The sequence below is a fragment of the Anomaloglossus baeobatrachus genome, chromosome 5 (genome assembly GCF_048569485.1).
Source record: "Anomaloglossus baeobatrachus isolate aAnoBae1 chromosome 5, aAnoBae1.hap1, whole genome shotgun sequence".
Classification (NCBI taxonomy): domain Eukaryota; kingdom Metazoa; phylum Chordata; class Amphibia; order Anura; family Aromobatidae; genus Anomaloglossus; species Anomaloglossus baeobatrachus.
In genome coordinates, this window is record NC_134357.1 from 527,235,503 (window position 1) to 527,260,645 (window position 25,143).

Here is a 25,143-nt window from a genome sequence, read left to right on the forward strand (position 1 = left end):
CTGGCCAGGGCTGGATTTCAATGTTTCAGTCACTTTAAATGGCTGGAACATTACAGTGGCTGTGATTGGTTGAGCGGCGTTCGTCAGCCAATCACAGCCTCCGTAGGTCCGGGGAGGAGGCACCACCCCTCCTGAGGTCAGGTACAGGTCCCCTCCTCCCTGAATCTGCGGTTTGTGTTACCGGATTGCAATCACCGGAGGCTCCGGTGCCGCGATTCCGCCATGACGGAAAGATCCGTCCTTGGTCTTTAAGGCCCAGGGCACCATGAAAGATCTTTCCGTCCATGGTCGGGAAGGGGTTAAATGCTTCCTATTTTGCCCTCTTTTGGTATTCTTAATAATTGTGCTTTGAGAATCTCATGTTTCAAAATTTACCATCCTTTCTGGACATTTCTATCCTTAAAGAGGACCACCAGGATTTTCATATATAAACTAAAGCCAGTGCTATACTGGCTCTATCATGCTGATTCTATACATACCTTTAGGTGTGAGATCGGATGTATACTTTATGAAAAACAGGCAAGTAAAGTTTGTGACATACACGGTTATTTGATTGATAGGTGCTGCCAAATATCTAATAGGTGGGACAGGTTTTGCTAGTTATTTCCGCCCCGTCTGCCTGCCTGTCCTTCCTCCCTCCTGTCTCTGTTATTACATGGGGAGCTAGGAGGGGTGAAAGACAGGGGGGAGAAAGGACAGGCAGGTAGACAGGGGCACGAATAACTACGGTAGCAAAACCCAGAATCAGCACCTTTCATTTGGGTAAAATCAGCAAAAATACTTAGGTCAGCAGAATGGTTTTTTTTTTTCAAAAGTAGACCCGTGTATTTTTTAATAGTTTTATATTTCTGGTAAGTCATTTTAGGTCTACCAAGAATAATGCTTTTGAAATAGAAGTCTTTGCCATGAGTCTGCCAAAATTTTTGTAATATATTTCAAGTCTTATTGTGGATTATGTTACACTTGGTAATACATTTCATATTAAATCCTTCTCCAGATGTATCTTTCTTTAACTCAGGGAGCAGTCCTTTTTGTGTGAGAAGACCTGCTCTCATTTTGGCCTGCTGCACCAGTTTGATTTTTTTTATACTCTTTAGCCAAAAAACGTTCATTTACAAGTGAACTTTGGATGTGTCATAACTAGTGATGTTTGGACTCACAGATAACCGGGACTGGCAGGTCTAACAGGTTAAAAAAATATATGCACTAGAAAAGCAATCCGGGACTCAAAGAAATAGATCAAAGAAAATTCTGAAATTTATTTCAATGACAAAGATCACAATGTGTGTCAATCAGTGACATTTCGATTCTTCCCAGGACCTTTTTCAAACTCACAGTAGAAAGATACAAAAATAAATATGAATATAATTTTCTCTCATAAGGCACAAAAAAATATACATATTACTTATGGAGGTATATATAAAAAGAAGAAAGGTCAAAATTAGAACAAGGTCACGTCCACAGTGACTGAAAATCCCCACACTGAAATATACGATCATAAAGATAACATATGTATTTAGCCCCTTAGCGACCCATGATGTACTGGGTACGTCATGGATCGTGTGAGGTAAATCCCCGAGGCCTGCCGTCAGCGATCCGCACACATATCAGCTGATATGCGTGCCTGCTAGTCACAAGTGGAATTTCTTCCACCCGCAACTATTAACCCCTTACGTCTCGCTGCCAAAATCTGGCAGCGAGATGTATATGCGTGCAGCCATTATGACGACTTACCCCGCCCCAATCGGAAATCACGTGACTTCCAGTGGTTGCCATGGTTGCAAAGGGTCATGTGATGACGCCTGTAGCTAACGTGAGTCACTTGCTCTCAATGCCGGAATAATGCCGGCATGGAAAGTAAAGGAGCATATCTGCAGATCTCAGCTCTGTAGCTGTGATCTGGAGATATGGAAAAGCGATCAGATTGCTAATCCATATAGTCCCCTAAGGGACTAGTAAAAAAAAAAAGTTAAGAAAAGTTTTAAAAAATAAAAAAAAACCCTAAAAGTTCAAATCACTCCCTTTTCGACCCATTGAAAATTAAAGGGTTAAAAAAATACTTATTTGGTATCACCGCGTTCAGAAAAGCCCAATCAAAATATAAAATGAATTAATCTGATCGTAAATGGCGTAGCAGCAAAAAAATTCCAAATGCCAAAATTACATTGTTTGGTCGCCGTAAATTTTGCACATAATGCAATAACAGGCGATCAAAACGTAGCATCTGCGCAAAAATGGTACAGTTAATGTCAGCTCGGGACGCAAAAAATAAGCCGTCACTGAGCCATAGATCCAGTAAAATGAGAATGCTATGAGTTTCGGAAAATGGCGCAAAAAGTGTGCCACTTTTTTTGGACAAGCTTTTGAATTTTTTTTAACTCCTTAGATACAAGTAAACCTATTCATATTTGGTGTCTACAAACTCGCACTGACCTCAGGCATCGCAGCAACACATCAGTTTTACCATATAGTGAACATGGTGAATAAAATATCCCAAAAACTATTGTGCGATCACACTTTTTCCACACTTGACATTTTTTTGCGGTTTTCCAGTACACTATATGGTAACACTTATGGTTTCATTTAAAACTACAACTCATCCCACAAAAAACAAGCCCTTATATGGTAAGATTGACAGAAAAATAAAAACGTTACGGCTCTCGGAAGAAAGAGAGGAAAAAAACCAAACAAACGGAAAAAAGCGAAACACCCGGAGGCTTAAGGGGTTAATAAAGATCATACAGGGCCACTGGTTAGAAATAAGAATCCCATTCATAACAATATAAATTGTATAGTACAGAGATGTTGTTCCAAGTCCGGATCACTAAATACCTGAAAACCAAACAGGAACATTTATTAGAATATACTCTTACCGAAATTGGTGGTCAATGGTGGCATACAGAAGGGAGAGGGGCATATCCACACGCAGAATCACCGCTATGGGAAAGCACTAATTTGTATACAAAGCTGTCATAGCTAGCCATGGGACTCCATATGACATACTGTAATTTGTTGGCGTTTGCCAATTTTTTGCCTCATTTATATTTACCTCCCACTTTCTGTGTTTATCCTCTTTTAAATATCCCTCTCTATATATAGAAGAGTGTGGCACTTTATCGATCACTTTATATACAGTATATCACTTGTGATATACTGTATATCTAAAAATATTATATTCATTCCCCATGGCTGATATATAGGTTTGTCTAAGAAATGTTCAAAACACATTGCATAGTAATGGAACGCAATTAATTGTGGATTTTGTTTTTTTCTTCTGCATATTTGTAATAAAAGATGACTTGTGTATTTTTAACCAACCAGACATGCTGTAATAGCTTACTCATTCTGCTGCAAGGGTAATCAGAAACCCTGGGGAATAAGCACATGTTTCATGGCTATTTCTTTGGATTAGATTTACATTTTGGAATACAGATGCTCATCGGTGATTACAAACAATTCCTAATACTACGTTAGAGCTCTAGATTAATCTCCCTTTGTAATGCATGACATGTACTGTAATTGCTTTACTTTCACTTTAACTGTTATGTTTTATTATACCATTTCTTACTAACAAAAATTTGTTATAAAAAATTAAATGTGTGCTTCTCTAGGTGAGTTGGTTGATGCTTAAGAAAATGTATTTTGGTGTACAAAACATTTCCCACATTGTGAGCATAAAAATTGGTTTGTTCCCTGCTTAATATCGCTGATTCTTTACAACATATGTTTTTGGATGAAACATTTTGTACATTATAAACAGTAATTTGGCTTCTCCTATATGTGACTTCTCTGGTGTCTAACAAGATTTGATCTTTGTTTAAAACCTTTCCCACATTCTGAACATGAATATGGCTTCACCCCTGTGTGACATCTCTGATGTATAACAAGATAAGATTTTCGGTTAAAACATTGTCCACATTCTGAACATAAAAATGGCTTCTCTCCTGTGTGAATTCTTTGATGTTCAACAAGATAGGACTTCTGTAGAAAAGATTTCCCACACTCTGAACATGAAAATGGCTTCTCTCCTGTGTGACGTTTCTCATGTCTAGCAAGATTTGAACGACTACTAAAACAGATTCCACATTTTGAACATGAGAAAATCTTCTTCCCAGTGAGACTTCTCTCATTGTTAATAAGATGAGATTTCTCTGTAAAACATTTCCCACATTCAGAACATAAATATGGCTTCTCCTCTGTGTTATTTCTCTGATGTATAATAAGTTTTGAACTTAAATTCTCCCCCAGATTAGTTTTTTGATGCTCATAAGCATTTGATTTCTGTATGACACCTCTCCCACTCTGAAAACTTGAGAATTCCTGTGCGTCTATGTGACTTTTGTTAGAATTACAAAGATTTGATATATCTACATAACATGTTCCACTTGCAGATGGATTCTCCCCATTGGGAAACTTATGTTCAACATTACTTCTCTTAATTGTATTTTTCTGCAATGAATCAGAAAATAAAACTAGTTGAAAAGGATTATATAAAAGATGTTCGTGGTGAAGATCTGATGGTATATCTTGAATACCAGCATGCATTTCATAAACAGCTTGCTTAATATCATCTGTTTTAAAATCCAACGATATCATGCGTCTCATTGAGCTTCTGATATAGCCATCTGCCGAGAATAAAAAAAAGATAGTTTATAGTTTTTCTCTATACATTTTAAATCAGGAGTAAGTATAAGTTACATGCAGAATGATGGAGAGGGATGCCAGATGATCAGTGTATGTTACCTCTATGGGAACTGCCTTAAATATGTGTACAAGAGATTATGTACTTTAGAAAACCTCCTCCTTCATAACATAAAGGCAAAATTGTCCATCGATATCCAGCTAAGAAATACTAAACCAAAATGGCACCAACTTGGAAATACTTCATCAATTAGGGCTCAATCAAGATGGCAATGTCCTGGACATGCGCCGTCAGATAGGACATTTTTTCCAGGACATATGATAAAAATGTCATGTCCGAATTCGGACTAACAACCCTTTTGTTCTCAGTAAGATAAGCTGCCACCAGAGGAAAGAACACAGGAGCACTCAAAATAGCTGAATGCTCCTGTGTATGGAGGAGTCAGGAGAGATACCTGTCAGCCGAATGATTGGCCTAACCATTGTTTGGCTAACAGTTATCTCTTGTATATGAAGGGAGGGTTTTACTATGATCTAAAGGCCACGTCACACTAAGCAACATCACTAGCAACATCGCTGCTAAGAAACAACTTTTGTGACGTAGCAGCCATGTTGCTAGCGATGTTGCTGTGTGTGACATCCAGCAACAACCTGGCCCCTGCTGTGAGGTCGCTGGGTGTTGCTGAATGTCCTGGGCCATTTTTTAGTTGTTGCTCTCCCGCTGTGAAGCACACATCGCTGTGTGTGACAGCGACAGAGCAACAACTAAATGTGCAGGTAGCAGGAGCCGGCTTCTGCGGACGCTGGTAACCACGGTAAACATCGGGTAACCAAGAAGCCCTTACCTTGGTTTCCCAATATTTACCTTCGTTACCAGCGTCCGCCGCTCTCACGCTGCCAGTGCCGGCTCCTTGCTCTCTGCACACGTAGCCACAGTACACATCGGGTAATTAACCCGATGTGTACTGTGGCTAGGAGTGCAGGGAACAGGGAGCCGGCACTGGCAGTGTGAGAGCGGCGGACGCTGGTAACGAAGATAAATATCGGGTAACCAAGGTAAGGGCTTCTTGGTTACCCGATGTTTACCGTGGTTACCAGCGTCCGCAGAAGCCGGCTCCTGCTGCCTGCACACGTAGCAGAGTACACATCGGGTAATTAACCCGATGTGTACTGTGGCTAGGTGTGCAGGGAGCCAGCGCTAAGCGGTGTGCACTGGTAACCAAGGTAAATATCGGGTTGGTTACCCGATATTTACCTTAGTTACCAAGCGCAGCATCGCTTCCACGCGGCGCTGCTGGCTGGGGGCTGGTCACTGGTTGCTGGTGAGATCTGCCTGTGTGACAGCTCACCAGCAACCCGTGTAGCGACACTCCAGCGATCCCTGCCAGGTCAGGTTGCTGGTGGGATCGCAGGAGCGTCGCTTAGCGTGACATCTCACCAGTGACCTCCTAACAACTTACCAGCGATCCCTATCAGGTTGTATCGTTGTTGGGATCGCTGGTAAGTTGTTTAGTGTGACTGGGCCTTAAGCCCATAGATATTATGCTACACCATCAAAAGGACTATCGTATATACTCGAGTACAGGCCGACCCGAGTATAAGCCAAGGCCATTAATTTTACTACAAAAAACTGGGAAAACCTATTGACTCGAGTATAAGCCTAGTGTGGGAAATGCAGCAGCTACTGCTAAATTTCAAAAATAAAAATAGGTACCAATAAAATGTAATGTGCCCATCCTTGTCCCCCTTGTAGTAATGTGCCCCATCCTGTAGTAATGTGCCCATCCTTGTCCCCAGTAGTAATGTTCTCCATCCTTGTCCCCTGTCACAATGTGCCTCATCCTTGTGCCCTGTAGTAATGTGCCCCATCCTTATCTCCTGTAGTAATGTGCCCATTCTTGTCCCTTGTAGTAATGTGCCACATCCTTGTCCCCTGTAGTAATGTTCCCCATCCTTGTCCCCTGTAGCAATGTGCCTCATTCTTGTGCCCTGTAGTAATGTGCCCATCCTTATCTCCTGTAGTAATGTGCCCATCCTTGTCCCTTGTAGTAATGTTCCCCATCCTTGTCTCATGTATCAATGTGCCCCATCTTTCTGCCCTGTAGTAATGTGCCCCATCCTTGTGCCCTGTGGTAATGTCCCTATCCTTGTCTCCTGTAGTAATGTGCCCTGTAGTAACGTGCCCATCCTTGTCCTCTGTAGTAATGTGCCCATCCTTGTGCCCTGTAGTAATGTACCCATCTTTGGGCCCTTTAGTAATGTGCCCCATCCTTGTCTCCTGTAGTAATGTGCCCTGTCCTTGTGCCCTGTAGTAATGTGCCCATCCTTGTGCCCTGTAGTAATGTGTCCCATCCTTGGTCTCTGTAGTAATGTGCTCCATCCTTGGGCCTTGTAGTAATGTGCCCCATCCTTGGGCCTTGTAGTAATGTGCCCATCCTTGTCTCCTGTGGTAATGTGCTCTGTAGTAATGTGTCCAACCTTGTGCCCCATCCAGTAGTAATGTGCCCCATCCTTTAGTAAAGTCCACATTATGGTCCCCTTGTTGTCCCCTATTATGCCATTGTTCTGGTCTCATATATACAAAAAAAATAAAAATATTCTCACCTGTCCTCTGTTCCTGCGGTGTCGCACTTACCTGCTTCTTGCGTACTGCAAGCACATAGCAGCAGCCCCTGTGCATCAGACACGATCATGGAGGGGGTCTATTTGTCTGCAGGCCACAAGAAGCAGGTAAGAGGACAAGTGAGAATATTTTTTTCTGGGAACCTCACTGTAGTATAAGCCGAGGGGGCATTTTCAGCAAAAAAAAAATACGGGCTGAAAAACTCGGCTTATACTCGAGTATATACGGTATTTACTATTGTATTTTATCTAAACTTTTACTATAGCTGTTGATAAAAACTGTTTTAGTTTTGATAACCTAAGAATAATTAAGAAGAAAAAAAAGCTTCATCAGGTGGATTAATCCACCACATGTGCTTCTTAGTTTTAGGTTCTATAACAATATCACATTTTTATTCATATTTCTATTGTGTTTTGACAGAGGGGGTGAATCTAAAGCTGAATGACCACAGAGCTCCCAACACGAAATAATATCAGATGCTGACTGAGAAGAATTTGGAACTTCTCTGCATTTAGTGGTCACTACTCACCTGGGCGGTTATCTGTAGGAATCTCCTTTTTACATCTCTCATCACCCCTCACATATGTCTCTGTAGTATTAATATGAGTCAGATCTTTACCCTGAAAGAAATGATGTAAAAGTCACAGACAGAAGGAGAAGTCACATCTACAGTACCTTGCAAAAGCATTCACCCCCTTGGCATTTTCCGTGGTTTGCTAACTTACAACCTGGAATTTCACAGGGGTTTTTTAGGGTTTGCATTGGTTTATGTAAGGAACATGCCTACAACTGCAAACATTTGTTTTTCTGTTTATTGTGAAGCAAACAACAAATGGTACAAAATACGCCTGAAAACTTCAGTGTGCAAAACTATTCACTCCCCTAAAGTCAGTACTTTGTAGAGCCTCTTTTTGCGGCAATTACAGCTGCAAGTTGCTTTGAATAAGTATCTCTGAGTTTTTCATATTTTGGGATTTTAGCCCATTCCTCAGGACAAAACTGCTCCAGCTCCTTCAAGTTTGATGGTTTCCGCTGGTGAACAGCAATCTTCAAATCTGACCACAGATTCTCAATTGGATTAAGGTCTGAGCTTTGACTAGGCCAATCCAATACATTTACACGTTTCCCTTAACCTATTATCTACCAATGTCCTTTTTTTGGGATGCCTAATCTTTTGCTTCTAGTAACTAAGATTTTATAATTAGGTCTAATTTTTTGTGTTGTGTTTGTAAAATGAATGTTTTCAAAACAGTAAATCATGGCATTGTCATTTTTAATTGAATATTCTTCCACCCAGAGAGCTTTCAAAACACCTATTTTCAAGGTTTTTTCAAAATTAGGATCAAAGGCTGAAATTATTATTTAAAATCACAGTTCCGTGATCACAAAGTTATTAGAACTATTGTTTATACTTGAAGGAAGGTATATAATGCAATGGCATTGATGTAGATTTACCAAGGTCAGAGTTATATTCAAGTGAAATTGCTGTCTTATTTTTGGGACATTGGCAGAATGCACTATCTATTTTCGATGTTTTTTTTTTTACATGGAAATTTTTGTTTGTACATGCGAGGTAAGCCAATAAAATTCGGCTACAAAATTTGGTGTCTGTGCAGTTCCAACGGCTACCTCTACAAATTTGTGCCATACTGTGGTAAGTCTGACAAAGAGGAAGGACCGTTAGGCTTGAGAGTAATTTCACAACTTACAAATGTAATTCCTAATTCCCAGTTATTCAGTTACAAGTTATTTTTTGACAATTTCTTTACAAGTATTGATGCTCTAGTGATGCTGAAAAACAAAAACATCCAAGCTACTGGCACTATGAGAGAAAATCGCACGAAACAGTGTCCTTTTATGCCAAGCAAGGAGATTGAAAAACAAAAGGAAAGAGGATTTTGTGATTACTGGTTTGATAAAGCAAATAACATTCTTGTTGTCACGTTTGTCACAATCTTCAGCACAATAGAGCCTTTGTCAACAGCTCGTAGGTACTCTCAAAAACAGAAAAAAACATGTCCAAATCTCAATGCCGTTGATGGTTCAGGAATATAATTCCCACATTTATTGGACAAACAAATCTCCCTGTACCGTGTCAGAATCTGTTCCAAAAAGTGGTGGTGGCCCCTTTTCACTCAAATGATAGACATTGCCGTTGTCAAAACCTGGAGGGCATATCAAAAGGCAAATCCAGAAGAAAGTGTGCCACTGCTAAGTGTAAGCAAAAGCAAAAGAACACAATCAACCCCAAAGCGATGTGGACCTCAACGGAGTAAACTATTAGGTGGCCGAGTTAGTGATGACGTCAGATTTGACCCTGGTAATCATTTGATAGAGCCAATTGCTACACAAAGAAGGTGTGCTTTATGTAAGAAAAAAAACAACCAGAATTTGCAAACGGTGTAATGTTCCCCTTCATGCTAAGTGTTTTGCTGTATTCCATTCCCCTAACTGAGTTATTTGGAGAATTTTGTAATATAACATTTTGAAACAAAGTGCATAAACATATTGTTTGCATAATAGTTTGTAAGCAAAAAATGCAAAAAAATAAAGTTGAATAAGTTCTATCTTTTCTGAGTTTTTGCTATCACTTTCTGTCAATGTCCCAAAATTGGGACGCCCTTTTCTGAAAAATCCGTACTTGTAAAAATTTGGCAAATTATATTTCTGATTCATTAGGACCCAAATCATTCTGTCATTTAATAAAAAAAAAATGAAAATTGCTAATTTGGCAAGTAATGGGTTAAACCACTCGAGTGTTGCTTTAGCAGTATGCTTTGGGTCATTGCTTTGTTGGTAGGTGAGCCTCTGTCCCAGTCTCAAATCAGTGACAGACAAACAGGTTTTGCTCCAAAATATTCCTGTATTTCACACCATCCACCTAACCCTCTACTTGGACCAATTTTTGTCTCCGCTGCTAAAAAAAACATCCCCATATCATAATGCTGCCACCATGTTTAACTGTGTAGATGGTGTTCTTGGGGTGATGAATTGTGTTGGTTTGGTGCCAGATATAGTGTTTATCTTGGTGGCAAAAAAGTTTACTTTTGCTCTCATCTGGCCATAGCACTTTCCTCCATACTTTTGGGGAGTCACCCACATGTCTTTTGGCAAACTCAAGACAAGCATTCCAATTTTTCTGTATAAGGATTTTTTTTCTGGTCACTCTTCCATAAAGGCCAGTTCTATGAAGTGTATGGCTTATTGTGGTCGTAAGGACAGCTACTCCAATGTCTGCTCGGGAACTCTGCAGAGACGTTTTGTCTCTGTGCTACCTCTCTCATTAATGCCCTTCTTGCCTGAACTGAGCGCTTGGGTGGCCCTCTCTTGGCAGTTTTGTTTTGGAACCCTGTTCTTTCTATGTGATTATAATGGATTAGATGATGCTTGTGGGATCATCAGATATTGGGATATTTTTTGTAGAGCCCAACGCTGACCTGTACTTCTCAATAACATTTTCTCTGACCTTGGAAATCTCCATGATGTTGTTGGGTTTGTGGTGCCACTTTCTTAATGGTGTTGCAGCCACTGTGGTGCATGAGGAAAGTTGTCCATATACGGAGAGACCATGTGACACTTAGATTGCACACAGGTGGACTTCCTTTCACTAAGCATGTGACTTATGAAGGTAATTGCTTGTGTGGCGCCCCTGACCTAGTCAGGCACCACTGAGTACTGCACCCATGCTAGGACAGTACTTCCAGGTAATCCTAAAGGCCAGAATGAGGTGTGTACGCACAGCCACATAGCAACCAGGTCTCCCACACATTTAGAGGGGACCCTTGGGTAGTCTCCAGAGGAGGGCTAGCCTCCAATTCTTTTCAAGAGGTGGAGGGGCTGGGAGCTAAAGTGCAGGGGCTGTAAGGAAAGAGTGGAGGGCCAGTCTGGTAGTGGTGAGCGGCGGTTGCTAGGAGACGCAGGCGCGCTCACACTAGTCAGACCCTGCATGGTGTAGTGACAGTTGGCGGGGAGAACGGTCTCAGGAGGACGCAGAAAGAGGTGCTCCTGGTGATTAGGCACGCACAGGGTTACAGATCCCTAGAGCAGACTCTAGTTTAACTATCTGCTAAACCCGCCGGTGAGGGGAACTACAAGTACCTTACCAACCTCACAGGTCCGAGCCTCAGCAGCAACGCAGGGATCCATAAAGGAGACAGAGCCTGAATCCATTTTCCTTGGTCCACGCTGCTGGCAAACGGGCCGAACACAGGGGAGAAAAGGCAGTTGCGACTCCCTGGATAGACCCCACGGTACTTCAGGTCAGGGGTTATCCGAAAACAGAAGTGCTAGGACGGCGAGCTACCTGTTACCCTCAGACTGGCGAAAGGGATACCTGGTTCTACCTGGTTTATTGCAGCATCGCCCGGGTCAGCTCACAACAACAGCACAGTGACTAAAAATCAGTTAAAGACTGTTGGACTCTGCCTGAGTTATTCTGGGACCTGTTGTTCTACACACCCAAGCCCCTGGGGCCAGCCTCACGCACGGGAGGCCACACCATCAGACTGCAGACTCCATCAGCCCCAGACGCTCATTAAAACTGCATTGGCGGTCACCTAAATCCCTGACCGTAAACCGTGAGTGGCGTCACGATGATAAAAACTTACCTGTTGCCAAATACACAGAAGAAAGTCCTGTGACATCCCTGGAGCTGGAGCGGTATCCCTTGGGGCGACACACTTGCACCAGAAATTTTTAGGGACTTCATAGGCAAAGCAGTGAATACTGATGCACATGGCAATTTTTATTTATTTTATCCTATAAATTTAATTTTTGCCTTTATTTTTCTCATTTCACTTCCCTAACTTAGACTGTTTAGTGTAATGTAACACACACAAATAGAACTAGAAAAATATTTAAACACAGGTTGTAAAGTAACAAAATAGGTACAAAGCCAAGAGGGTGAATACTTTCATAAGGCACTATGTGGTTAGCTCTAATCCTGCCATCTCCATAGTTCTCATTAAACAAGTTTAAAACATATAATACTGGTGGATAAAACAAGACTGAGCACAAGACCTTCACAGCCATCTACACATCATAGGGAGGTTTCATGACACCTTCTCTCCATCTACCTGATGATCCAGAGGAACATTGGGATTTTCTTGTTTACAGTCCTGTGGAAGAAGAGGACGGGGACATCTCTCTGGTGTTGTCCTCTTACTGGATAGAACTGGAGGAAACACATACAGGGACTGAATTAATTTTTTTACATACAGTTAATTATAGGCCGAGTGTATTTAGTCCTGTCTATTACCTGGTGATGTGAGGGGCTGGGGATCCTCCATCATGACGTCCTTGTACAGATCTTTGTGTCTTTCTAAATACGCCCACTCCTCCATGGAGAAATAAACGGTGACGTCATGACACCTTATAGGAACCTGACACATACAATGATACCATCGTCATGCCCCTGATCCCTTTATACCATTACTGTATAATGTTCTAGCAGTGTCACCTCTCCAGTCAGCAGCTCAATCATCTTGTAGGTAAGTTCTAGGATCTTCTGGTCATTGATGTTCTTATGTATTAGGGGGTGGGGTATGGGCCCCGAGATTTGGCTCAGAGATCTACTCCATCCCTCAGACATAGGGTCCTGACAGCGTTCACTAGAGGTCTTCTTCACTACTGTGTAATCCTGGTTATGGAGAGACACATTAATAAATCTCACAACAGACATTTCCAGAGTCCTCACCACTTCGGTTCTGTCCATCTGTTATTCCCATAGATAAGAACGTTGAAATGTGATGTTATCAGAATCTCTCACCTCTCCAGTAAGCCGGAAGAGGATCTCTAGGGTGAGGTGTAATATCTTCTCCACCATGTTGTCCCTGTCTCTATCCATCCTTAACTGGTCACTCAGTTATCTAAAAGATCTCCACTGAGAGGATACAATATTGTAGGGACCTGAAAGGAAGGAAGATGAGCTGATGTAATGTCATAAAGATCCTGTGAAATAATACAATTACTGGAGATAATAAGGGGAAACATATAAGTCAATACAATGCGTAGATGTTATATTGTTTCAGTATGATGTGAAAAAGGAGTTTAATTGCTTCTTAAAGTAGATCCTCAATGATTGTGGACAAAAGTTGTTAAATCTTTAAACTAACACTACGACTAATCACTGACATAAAACATAATGCAAGAATGTAAAATCACATGATCGTTGTAGACCACCAAGCAGGGCTGTGGAGTCGGTAAGCCAAACCTACGACTCCGACTCCAACTCCTCAATTTCCCTTGCATCGACTCCGACATATATTGCTTATATTTAAGTGAAAAATGTATCTATCTATATAAAACACTATGAAATAAACTATATAAGTGGTAAAAAAAAGTTTTCAACAAAAACATACTAAATAACATTTGTGCAGTCTATGAACTTGTTCTAAGAAATAGAATTGTCTCCATCAGATCCTCCTTCATAGATGATCTCAAATCTGACCTAATAATTTTAAGGCTAGAGAACAACCTCCCTATACTAACTTGGGTTGGAGGCAAAGCGGTGACCACATGGGCAACATCTCTAACAATTTCCGGGTATAAAGGAATTGCCTCATGCACAGTCAGTTTTGATGAATGGTTGAATTTTTCTATTATTTGAGAGCAAGTGAAAATTTTTGCTGAAATATGGTCAATCTGCTTGCTATAGGAGACGGAGTGAAATCTTTTTCCTTGCGGTAACGCTTTGCCTGCTCCATGTCATCCAAATACTTGTCAAAGTTAAACTCATTTGATGAGGATGAAGATATGGCAGCAGTAGCACTGGCAGGACCCAAGTCCTCTTGCGCCTGGAAGTCCTGTAGGCCACTCATCCTAACTGCTACCTCAGTCAGAGCTTCTTTTTCTTTAGTAAGCTGTTGATCATCAAGCAGTATACGATGACTTGGGTCCACATAAACAGCTGCCAGAAGAATTTTATTTTCCGATAGTTGTGTCTCTCTCCGTTTCATTGAAGCAGAAATGCCAACTGCGATTAAACCTCCTCTTTGGGACAGGCAAAATAGCAAGTTCTTCCACTCCCTTATGAAAATGCCAGGAGTTAAATCCTCAGCTTGTAATTTTTTAGTCACGGTAAATGGGTGATTAAGTAATTCCTTCAATTCAGCCGTCTGTGTCCATTTACCTTCATTTAGGGTTACCTGAGGGTTCGCCATATCTATAAGAAACGGTTTTAGTTCAAGCAATTGCTCAATCATTAAATAAGTGCTGCCCCAACGAGTGGCTTGATCGACAATTGCCCCTTTCCCAGCACGTCTCTTCAAGATGGAATCAATTTTAAGGGTTCTGGCGGCAATTACCAATTTCCTCACTTTTCCAATCATAGTCTGCAAGAGGGACATGCTGCAAATATCTCTTATTTCCAGCTGCAGCGTGTGCACAACACAGCGCATGTGATGAATATGAAAGTGTTTTGAAGCAGCTTCAACAAGATCATCTAATTCTAGTGTATCATTTTGCTGTTCTTCTGTTGTAATATCTGTTTGTTCCTCAGTTACATGAACAGCACTGTGGACTTCCATCTCAAACTTACTGAATCCTAAATTTTCTTCTAGCTGTTGTTCATTACTCTCATTCATCAGTTTAATTGTACTTATCATGAAGCATTGTTTTGTGAGCATCTGTTTTTGGGCCCAAAAACGGATCCTCACAAAGAATGAGCATGTCAGTTTGTGTGGTGTTTCTCTAATCTGCTTTTGCTATTGAAAACATTATCTATGAGCTCAAAAACCTTTCAGGTGATGCGAACTTTAAAAAAGCTGATCTGCTTTTGCAGCTGAAAAACGTATTCTCAAAAATACGTGAATGTAGCCTTAGATCAGGAATAGAACAGCCAGTTATAGGACATTTCATAACTTTCCCAAATTCCTATGAAAAAATATTCAGCACATTCTGCATTGAACTACTGTACCCAAATTATTATATATTTTAGGAGTCGGAGTCGGTCCATTTTATACAGACTCTGACTCCACCAAAATGAACACCAATTCCGACTCCACGACTCCGACTCCACAGCCCTGCCACCAAGGGGCTCACACATCATACATAATGGCATCACAACTGCAAACAATCAGGTGCCACAAAATGTAACCTGTGGAAACCCAAACCCCGGAATATCTGTGCTAGTCAACACACCAGCACCCTCAGGCCACATACATAATCTCAATTCTAGACTGGAAGACTGCCTAGCAACAGGTAAAAGGGATGGGCACTTATTGGCTAATTGCCACCCAATCTGTAGGGAGAGACCCAGCAAGTGAAGGGGCCAGTGGTCAGTTGGGAAGTTGGCGGGAGGAAGTGAAGAGGAGAGTTGAAAGTGAAGGAGTGCGAGAGTGAGGAGTGAAGTAGAGAAGGAAAGGTGTAAAGACCTAAAGTAAGAATGGGACGCTGTAAAGGAGTATAATACTCCAGGGACTGCAGGGCGCCTGTGGAAGTCCGGAACCAAGGCTCACAGGACTCAGCACAAGGCGGGGTGCAGACCCTAGGACAGCGGGACACTTTATGGTCAACTGTTAAATCTACCAGGTGAGGGGATCTCTAGGGTCCCTCACCAACAAAAGAGTCTGAAGCATCAGCAGCAAAGAGGGGACCTGGGACAAGGGACAGAAGTCCAACCATTAAATAGTCCCGGGTGCCTGCAACAGGACCAAGACTGAAACGGAGGGGCTCCCCCAGAAGCTCTAAGCCACGGGAGCCCAATAAAAACCAGTGTGCACGGAGGACAGCTATCCCAAGTCACAGCTGGCACGGAGAACAAGGGGAGCGGGAACACCTGACACCGGCACCAGTGGGTCCAGGTAACAAGCTACAAGTAAAAAAAGGCAAGATGAAACAGCAATACCGGTGTAAGAGAAACCAAGGAAAAAAATTGTGAAAACATACCCTGCTGTAACTAAATAAAAGCATAGTGCATATAAACATAGGGTACTTAGTAAACACTGTTTTTGATCAAAAAAAGCATAAAGCTATCCCACCAAACGTCAAGGTGTACCCAGTTGGGATAGTACCTACACTCTCTAATATTAAAACCTTACCATGGGTCTAAAATAGGCCTCAATGTGGCTAAGGGCTGAGAGCGACCGGGTCCCAACAGGACACACACAGTCAGGGGGATTCACAGAATGAAATGTCCAGCTCGCTGAGAAGGGGGCCACTCCCTGTTTGTACTGAATACAAAAAAACTACATAAAAACAAAAAAGTGAGCCGGAGTATGAGATGGTATACATGGAACTTGTGAGACCATGTTCACACTGGCCATGAGACTAAGAGAAACCAAGGAAAAAAAAAATTGTGAAAACATACCCTGCTGTAACTAAATAAAAGCATAGTGCATATAAACATAGGGTACTTAGTAAACACTGTTTTTGATCAAAAAAAGCATAAAGCTATTCCACCAAACATCAAGGTGTACCCAGTTGGGATAGTACCTACACTCTCTAATATTAAAACCTTACCATGGGTCTAAAATAGGCCTCAATGTGGCTAAGGGCTGAGAGCGACCGGGTCCCAACAGGACACACACAGTCAGGGGGATTCACAGAATGAAATGTCCAGCTCGCTGAGAAGGGGGCCACTCCCTGTTTGTACTGAATACAAAAAAACTACATAAAAACAAAAAAGTGAGCCGGAGTATGAGATGGTATACATGGAACTTGTGAGACCATGTTCACACTGGCCATGAGACTAAGAGAAACCAAGGAAAAAAATTGTGAAAACATACCCTGCTGTAACTAAATAAAAGCATAGTGCATATAAACATAGGGTACTTAGTAAACACTGTTTTTGATCAAAAAAAGCATAAAGCTATCCCACCAAACGTCAAGGTGTACCCAGTTGGGATAGTACCTACACTCTCTAATATTAAAACCTTACCATGGGTCTAAAATAGGCCTCAATGTGGCTAAGGGCTGAGAGCGACCGGGTCCCAACAGGACACACACAGTCAGGGGGATTCACAGAATGAAATGTCGAGCTCGCTGAGAAGGGGGCCACTCCCTGTTTGTACTGAATACAAAAAAACTACATAAAAACAAAAAAGTGAGCCGGAGTATGAGATGGTATACATGGAACTTGTGAGACCATGTTCACACCGGCCATGAGACTAAGAGAAACCAAGGAAAAAAAATTGTGAAAACATACCCTGCTGTAACTAAATAAAAGCATAGTGCATATAAACATAGGGTACTTAGTAAACACTGTTTTTGATCAAAAAAAGCATAAAGCTATCCCACCAAACGTCAAGGTGTACCCAGTTGGAATAGTACCTACACTCTCTAATATTAAAACCTTACCATGGGTCTAAAATAGGCCTCAATGTGGCTAAGGGCTGAGAGCGACCGGGTCCCAACAGGACACACACAGTCAGGGGGATTCACAGAATGAAATGTCCAGCTCGCTGAGAAGGGGGCCACTCCCTGTTTGTACTGAATACAAAAAAACTACATAAAAACAAAAAAGTGAGCCGGAGTATGAGATGGTATACATGGAACTTGTGAGACCATGTTCACACTGGCCATGAGACTAAGAGAAACCAAGGAAAAAAAAAATTGTGAAAACATACCCTGCTGTAACTAAATAAAAACATAGTGCATATAAACATAGGGTACTTAGTAAACACTGTTTTTGATCAAAAAAAGCATAAAGCTATCCCACCAAACGTCAAGGTGTACCCAGTTGGGATAGTACCTACACTCTCTAATATTAAAACCTTACCATGGGTCTAAAATAGGCCTCAATGTGGCTAAGGGCTGAGAGCGACCGGGTCGCAACAGGACACACACAGTCAGGGGGATTCACAGAATGAAATGTCCAGCTCGCTGAGAAGGGGGCCACTCCCTGTTTGTACTGAATACAAAAAAACTACATAAAAACAAAAAAGTGAGCCGGAGTATGAGATGGTATACATGGAACTTGTGAGACCATGTTCACACTGGCCATGAGACTAAGAGAAACCAAGGAAAAAAATTGTGAAAACATACCCTGCTGTAACTAAATAAAAGCATAGTGCATATAAACATAGGGTACTTAGTAAACACTGTTTTTGATAAAAAAAAAGCATAAAGCTATCCCACCAAACGTCAAGGTGTACCCAGTTGGGATAGTACCTACACTCTCTAATATTAAAACCTTACCATGGGTCTAAAATAGGCCTCAATGTGGCTAAGGGCTGAGAGCGACTGGGTCCCAACAGGACACACACAGTCAGGGGGATTCACAGAATGAAATGTCCAGCTCGCTGAGAATTTTTTGTTTTTAAGCAATACCGGTGTAGACTGTTGCCTTCTCGCCTCCGTACACATACATTGACTGTCCCCTACTATTGTACCCCCATCATCCACTGCTGGGTCCTAGCCCTGCTTGCGGAGGGCCCAGAACACCTAAGCTGCACTACTCCACCAGCCCAAGCAGGACCCTGCAGCGGCAGCTTCAATAACCTGGCCACACACCGCAAGTGGTGTAGTCGAAAACTCTTTTCTTTTTTTGTTACTTCTAAAGCCCCATCAGCGAAGCCTGGAGGCCAGGAGATTCCAAGTCTCCTGGCCCAACAAAAGCCCAAAGGTGAAGTAGCACAACAGAGCCCAGAATCAGCTCGCACTGCCCGCCATGGGGCATGGACAAACAATCACTAGGAAGAGGGTCACTGTGCGACTTCAGGCCACAGAGACTCACACATAAAGCACAGAAAGAAAGGCCTCCAACCCGCCTGGCAAGGTGACTCTCCCTCATTGCTTCCAGGCTAGCAGGACCCCCATCACCTGCTAGAACGGACTCCCGGGTCTGTGTTCACAAGTATCCAGTAAAGGTAAAAGGAACTACAGCCCCCTGTGTTGTCCAGTTACTACCGGCGTCTTCAGTCCTGCACCCCAACGTTAAATCACAGAGACTACCAATCCCATCCTCCCTGAGGCCTAGCTCTACCTGTGGAGAGCTGTAACACCCAAGCTGCGTCATCATCCGCCCCAGCAGAGAAAGCAACCGCAGCGGCGGCTAATATTGGCCGCACACCCCAGGTGGCGTCACGAACTGCTACCCCCCATCGTCCCCCATCCTGTCTTTATTGACACCGCCGGGGTCACGGAACCGGGCAAGGCCACCGTGGCGACCCAGCAGAAGCACCGCGGCCTGGTAACGAGTAACCTCCCGACCCCTTTGGGTGCGTCATATCCAATATACAGTATGTAGTGGAAAACTACTGTTTGGGCACACGGCAAGGCTCGGTAGAGAAGGAGACATAATTTGGCTAGCAAAGATTGCCATGTCAAATTGAACATCCCCTGACATGCAAAAACAGCAGAAACCCCCCACAAAAAAACCTCTTTCTGGAAATTACACCTCTAAAGGAATTCATTTGGGGCTGTAGTGAGCCATTTTAACCATCAGGTGATTCACAGAATTGTATAACATTGTGTTGTGAATATAAAAAATAATTACAATTTTTTCCACTAAAATGTTGTTTTAGCCCCAAACTTTTAATTATCAAAAAGATTTAAAAAGAGAAAATGGACCATACAATTTTTTCACCAATACTCTGTATGCGGTTGAAAACTACTTTTGCGGCATAGCACAAAAGTCAGAAGGAAAGGAGAACCATATTATAGTACAGATATTACTGGAATTTTTGAAGGTGCAATGTCACATTGGCAGAGCCCCTAAGGTGCCAAAACAGCAGAACCCTCACATAAGTGACCCCAACTTACCAACTACACCTTTCATTGAATTCATCTAAGGGTGCAGTGATCATATTGACACCAATGATATGTCACAGAATTTTATACCATTACACAGTGAAGAAAAAATACGGTAATTACATTTTTAACACTAAAATGTTGTTTAAGCCCCAGATTTTTAATTTTCACAAGGGGAGTAAGTAAAAAAAAAAAAAAGGCCCCATAATGTTTTACACAATTTCTACTCATGGCAATACCACACATGTGACTGTACATTATTGTTTGGCCACATGGCCGGGCTCGGGAGGGAAGGAATATTTTGGGGCACATATTTTGCTAGAACAGTTTGCGGACTCCATTTGTAGAGCCCTTAAGTGCCAGAACAGCAAAAAGTCCGTCAAGTGACCACATTTTGGAAATTACACCCATCCAGGAATTCATTTATTGTTACAGTGATGATTTTATCCATGGAAAACACCCATGTAGGCAAAAATAGTGAATGTTGCAGAATTAAAAATTACAAATAAGCCCTTGTAGGGGCCAATACATTGTAGTGCCCATAAATTGTGCCCAGCTTGCACTTCTGAAGACACACAACCCATAAATAAGCGAATTTCCTCAATACAGAAATGGCAAACATGTAGACATTAACTGTAGTTTAGGCACATTGTAGTGCTCAGATAGAAAGGGGGCATTTGGATTTGAGACTGCAGATTTTGTTGAATTTCTTTTTTTGGGGGGGTAAGAGGAGTGGCCATAGCGCTTTTTCAGAGCAGTTCTGCTGCCAGTAACGTGAAGGTACCATATATTTGCATTACCAGATGATGGACCTAAGAGCGGATGTTTTTTGTAAGGCGGAATTTAATGCTATTGATGTCAATTTGTGGTACAGAACATTTTCGATCAAATAACATTTATCCTGTGCGCTATGCTGAAAACTTACATTGGGTTTCCATATGTGATTAAGGTGAAACCCCCAATGGATCCAGTCACTAAAATGAGGCAGCAGAGTTACTCCAGACTTTGTTTGGCTCCTGTTCAGTGGTGTTCTTCTTTTCAAAGGTTCACTAAACTGTTTTTGACCGCAATTTTTCTGCATGCCTAACAAGACGAGTGAAAAGATAGAGACCAATGAACCACAGGCCAAATGGGAGTACAAAGTGACTATCTTCCTCATTACAGTGAATTTTCTGTTGGGAATTTTGTCTGAATTACATTTTTCAGAAATTTACACTTAATTCCACATATAAGCTCTCACCATAGAGCGCAGGATAAATGTGAGCTGAGCATTACTGCAATCTTTGGGAGGCAGAATGAACATATCAACAGCAGTTGAAGAATTGGTCTTATTTATTTGTTTTTTTTTTGTTTTTTTATGCCGTTCACATTGCGGTATAAGTGAAAGAACGGCTTTATTCCTCAGGTCAGTTTGGTTAGAATGATACCAAGTTTATACAAGTTTTTTTAGGTTTGACTACTATCACACTAAAAACACTTTTTTATAACATCAAATTTTGAAGACTATATATTTTTTTCTGTTGACAGCATCATGTGAGGGTTCGTTTTGCGGGATGAGTTGAACTTTTTATTGGCATCATTTTGACCCAAAATAGAATCTCGATCATTTCTCACATACACCCATTAAATAAGCACAATTTACACACAAATAAGCTCAGACTATAACAGAGTCACTGAGTGCAGCAAGAAAATGTCCACACAGGACAACTGAAGCCGGAGGACACCTCCAACCGCCCCTCCACAACCAGGAAGTGTGAGGAGGAGATAAGGGAGGGGGGTAATGGAAGGAACCGGGCCACAATATGTGCAAGCACCGCTATAAGGAGGACACTATCTCCAGGAATGGAGGGGTTACTGCGCCCAGTAATGGGGAATCTCCACATACCTCCACCTGCAGAGCCGCACACTAGATATATGGCTGCTCTGTGCTTACAGGACCTGTGATGATGTCACATGGAGGGGAGGAGTCAGGGGTCACATGATCAGCTCCTCAGTGTATGCAGGACTCTGCTGTGCTGGGTGTCATGGGGCTGGATGAGGGGATGTTATGTGTGGGGTCAGGAGGGGTTTACAGTGTGGATATAGTAGAGCTGTGTGTGTACGAGGTGTACGGAGCAGAGCGTTGTGTGTATGAGGTGAACGGAGCAGAGCCGTGTGTGTACGACGTGTACGGAGTGGAGCCATGTGTGCATGGAGCGGAGCCGATGTCTTGGTGATTTACGAAACTCCTGAGTCCTTGCTACCATGTCCTTGGCTATAGGTGTAGACAAATGCTTCCACAATGGACTGGTTAAACTATTCTCCCTGGAGACCCTCTCTCGGAGCCGTACCCCATTGTCGGGGGGCGGGGGCGATCTGGGGGGGAACAATTACTCATGGGTTTGGAGGATCCCATGCAGCTAGGGGGAGCCACTACTTCGCGTGTTCCCACTAAAATCTGCAAAAAGATGAGTGGTTGTATTTTTTGTGGTAAAAAAGGTCATTTTATTGGAGTCTGTCCCTCAATTCCTAAGCAAAAAGGAACATCTGGAACTCGTCTGACCTTTGGTGGTGTGGTGATGGACACTCAGGGTGTGTGTTTGTCTTCCACATGTCATTCTCACTTTTTCCTAACAGCAGAGGTGGTGCTAGAGAGCAGGACTGATACAATTTCTGTTTGTGAACAGTGGAGCAGGAGTCAACATGGTGGATGCTCACTTTGTAAGGACTCATGGGCTTACCTGCAGTATGTTAACTAACCCCATCTCCATCTATGCCATTGACTCAGCGCCGCTTGCTCAGGGATGCCTGACACAGATAGTACATGGTATAAAACTGAGGGTACGACCCCTGCATTATAAAGTAATTTCTTGCTATGTGCTGGAAGGCCTTCCCTGTCCCATTGCACTGGGTCTACCCTGGTTGGTGAAACACAATCTGGTAGTTGATTGGCAATCCAGGGAAATTGTGGAGTGGGAAAACTACTGTATTGATAATTGTTTGAACACCTCTCTATTGTCTCTATGGAGTCCGTACCTGTATTTTTACAGAGAGGATATCTTTTCAGAGAGTGGGTGTCATGATTTGCCTCCCCATTGCATATATGACTGTCCCATTAATCTGCTTCCCGGAAAAAAACTTCCCAAGTCCAGACTGTATAATCTTTCTGGCCCAGAGAGACAGGCCATGAAAGATTACATTGTTGAGAATCTAGAGAAGGGACATATCAGACCCTCCTCTTCGCCCATGACTGCAGGGTTCTTCTTCGTTAAGAAGAAAGACAGAGGTCTCCGCCCTTTTTTGTATTGTCGGGAATTGACTCAGATTACTGTCCAAGACACATATCCTCTCTCTCTGATTCTGTATATATTCAGCCAGATTGTGGGAGATAAGTGGTTCTCCAAGTTGGACTTAAGGGGGGCCTTCAATCTGGTTAGAATCATGGAAGGGGATTAATGGGAAACGGCTCTTAATATACCCGAGAGACATTTTTAAAGTCTGGTCATGCTATTTGGTGTTGCTAATGGGTTTTCTAACATTTTGTGAACTATATTTTTCACCATTTTTTCATGGTTAATTTGGACGATATCTTGATCTATTCACCCGATATGGAGACACATCAGATACATGTAAAACAGGTATTACAAATTTTTAGAGAAAACAAACTGGAGAAGTGTGTTTTTACTGTCCAAGAGGTACAATTTTTGGGATACCTATTGTCGTCTTTGGGTTTTCGGATGGATCCTAAGAAAGTCCATGCTGTACTTCACTGGGATCGTCTGGAAAACCTGAAAGCGTTACAGCGCATTCTAGGATTTACCAATTTTTATCAGGAATTTATGCAAAATTATTTGGTAATTGTAAAGCCTCTCACTGACATGACAAACAAAGGGACATATTTCTTTAAATGGTCAGACTCTGTCCAACAGGGTTTTTCCTCTTTGAAAAGATGTTTTTCCCCAGCACCTATACTCAGTCATCCTGATGTTTCGCAGCCTTTTATTGTGGAGGTTTATGCATCTGAGGTGGTGGTTGGGGCTGTGTTGTCACACGGTCCGTCTCCTGGTAAATGGCGTCCTTGTGCTTTTTTTCTAAGAAATTGTCCTCAATCGTGAGAAACTATGATGTTGGTAACAGAGTGCTCTTGGCAATTAAGTTGGTGTAAGGTGTTAAATACTGTTTGTATAGAGTCTAGTGCAAGGGTACAAGGGAAACACAGAGACACAGGTTTGCTAAACAGTTCTTGTATTACTTCATACAAGTAAGTGCACAAAACATGAAGGGTTAAACAGTCGCAGGGTGCAGAGGCTGGGAACAAATTAAGCAGGAATGGATCTTACTGTACTTGTAAATGTCCATGGCAGAGCAGAAAGGTTCATGTGTGGACACGAGTTCCAGCGATCCAAAACAGAGGATGGCAGAAAAGTAGTTCTTTCAAAGACTTCAGGAGATCAGGTTACAGGCAGACCAGACTGCAAACAGGATTCAGAAGCACTGGTCCATCAGCTGAGATGGCTTAAGGTAATTGGCAGGGAACAGGGCGGGAACATAGAAACTGAGGAATCCATATTGACTCCTCAGTCAAAGGTGAGGGCAACAGAACAGGAAACAAATGAAGCAAGATGGCCAATGAAGGAAAAACAGATTAAAGCAAAATGACAAAACAAGGCAAAAAGTCAGAAAACCTTTCATTACTCCCCCCTTAGGGACGGCCACTGGACGACCCCAGACCAGGCTTGTCTGGGTACCTCTGATGGAACTGGCGGAGTAAGCGGGGAGCATTGATATTGTCGACTGGTTCCCAAGAGTTGTCTTCCGATGAGTAGCCCTGCCACTTAATCAGGTACTGTAGCTGATTTCTGTGCAACCTTGAGTCCAGGATTTTCTCCACTACAAATTCTTCCTGACCATCAATTAACACTGGATCAGGAGGGGAAGGAGAACGTCCAGGAAATGTATTAGGTACTGCTGCCTTTAAGAGAGAAACGTGAAACACAGGATGGATTCTCATAGTTCTGGGCAGTTGAAGACGACAAGCCACAGCACTTACAATCTTAGTGATTTTGTAGGGTCCAACATACTTTTATCCCAATTTAGATGATGGAATTCTCAACTTAAGGTTTCTGGTTGATAGCCAGACCAAATCTCCTACCTTGAAGGCTGGTGCAGGCTTTCTTATACATCTCTTGAGCCGATCCCAGGTTCTCCTT

At 42.3% G+C, this 25,143-nt stretch overlaps 1 protein-coding gene across 1 annotated transcript in view; it reads right to left on the bottom strand.

Annotated features, from left to right (window-relative positions):
* The window catches only part of LOC142312109 (uncharacterized), a 120,456-nt gene extending 107,320 nt beyond the window's left edge, over window positions 1-13,136 (bottom strand). Inside the window, 4 exon segments of the mRNA XM_075350992.1 lie at window positions 12,340-12,437; window positions 12,522-12,645; window positions 12,723-12,902; window positions 13,032-13,136. Of these exon segments, the coding sequence (XP_075207107.1) occupies window positions 12,340-12,437; window positions 12,522-12,645; window positions 12,723-12,902; window positions 13,032-13,109 (480 nt within the window). The 5' untranslated portion in view covers window positions 13,110-13,136.
* Between the last annotated feature and the right edge of the window lie 12,007 nt (window positions 13,137-25,143).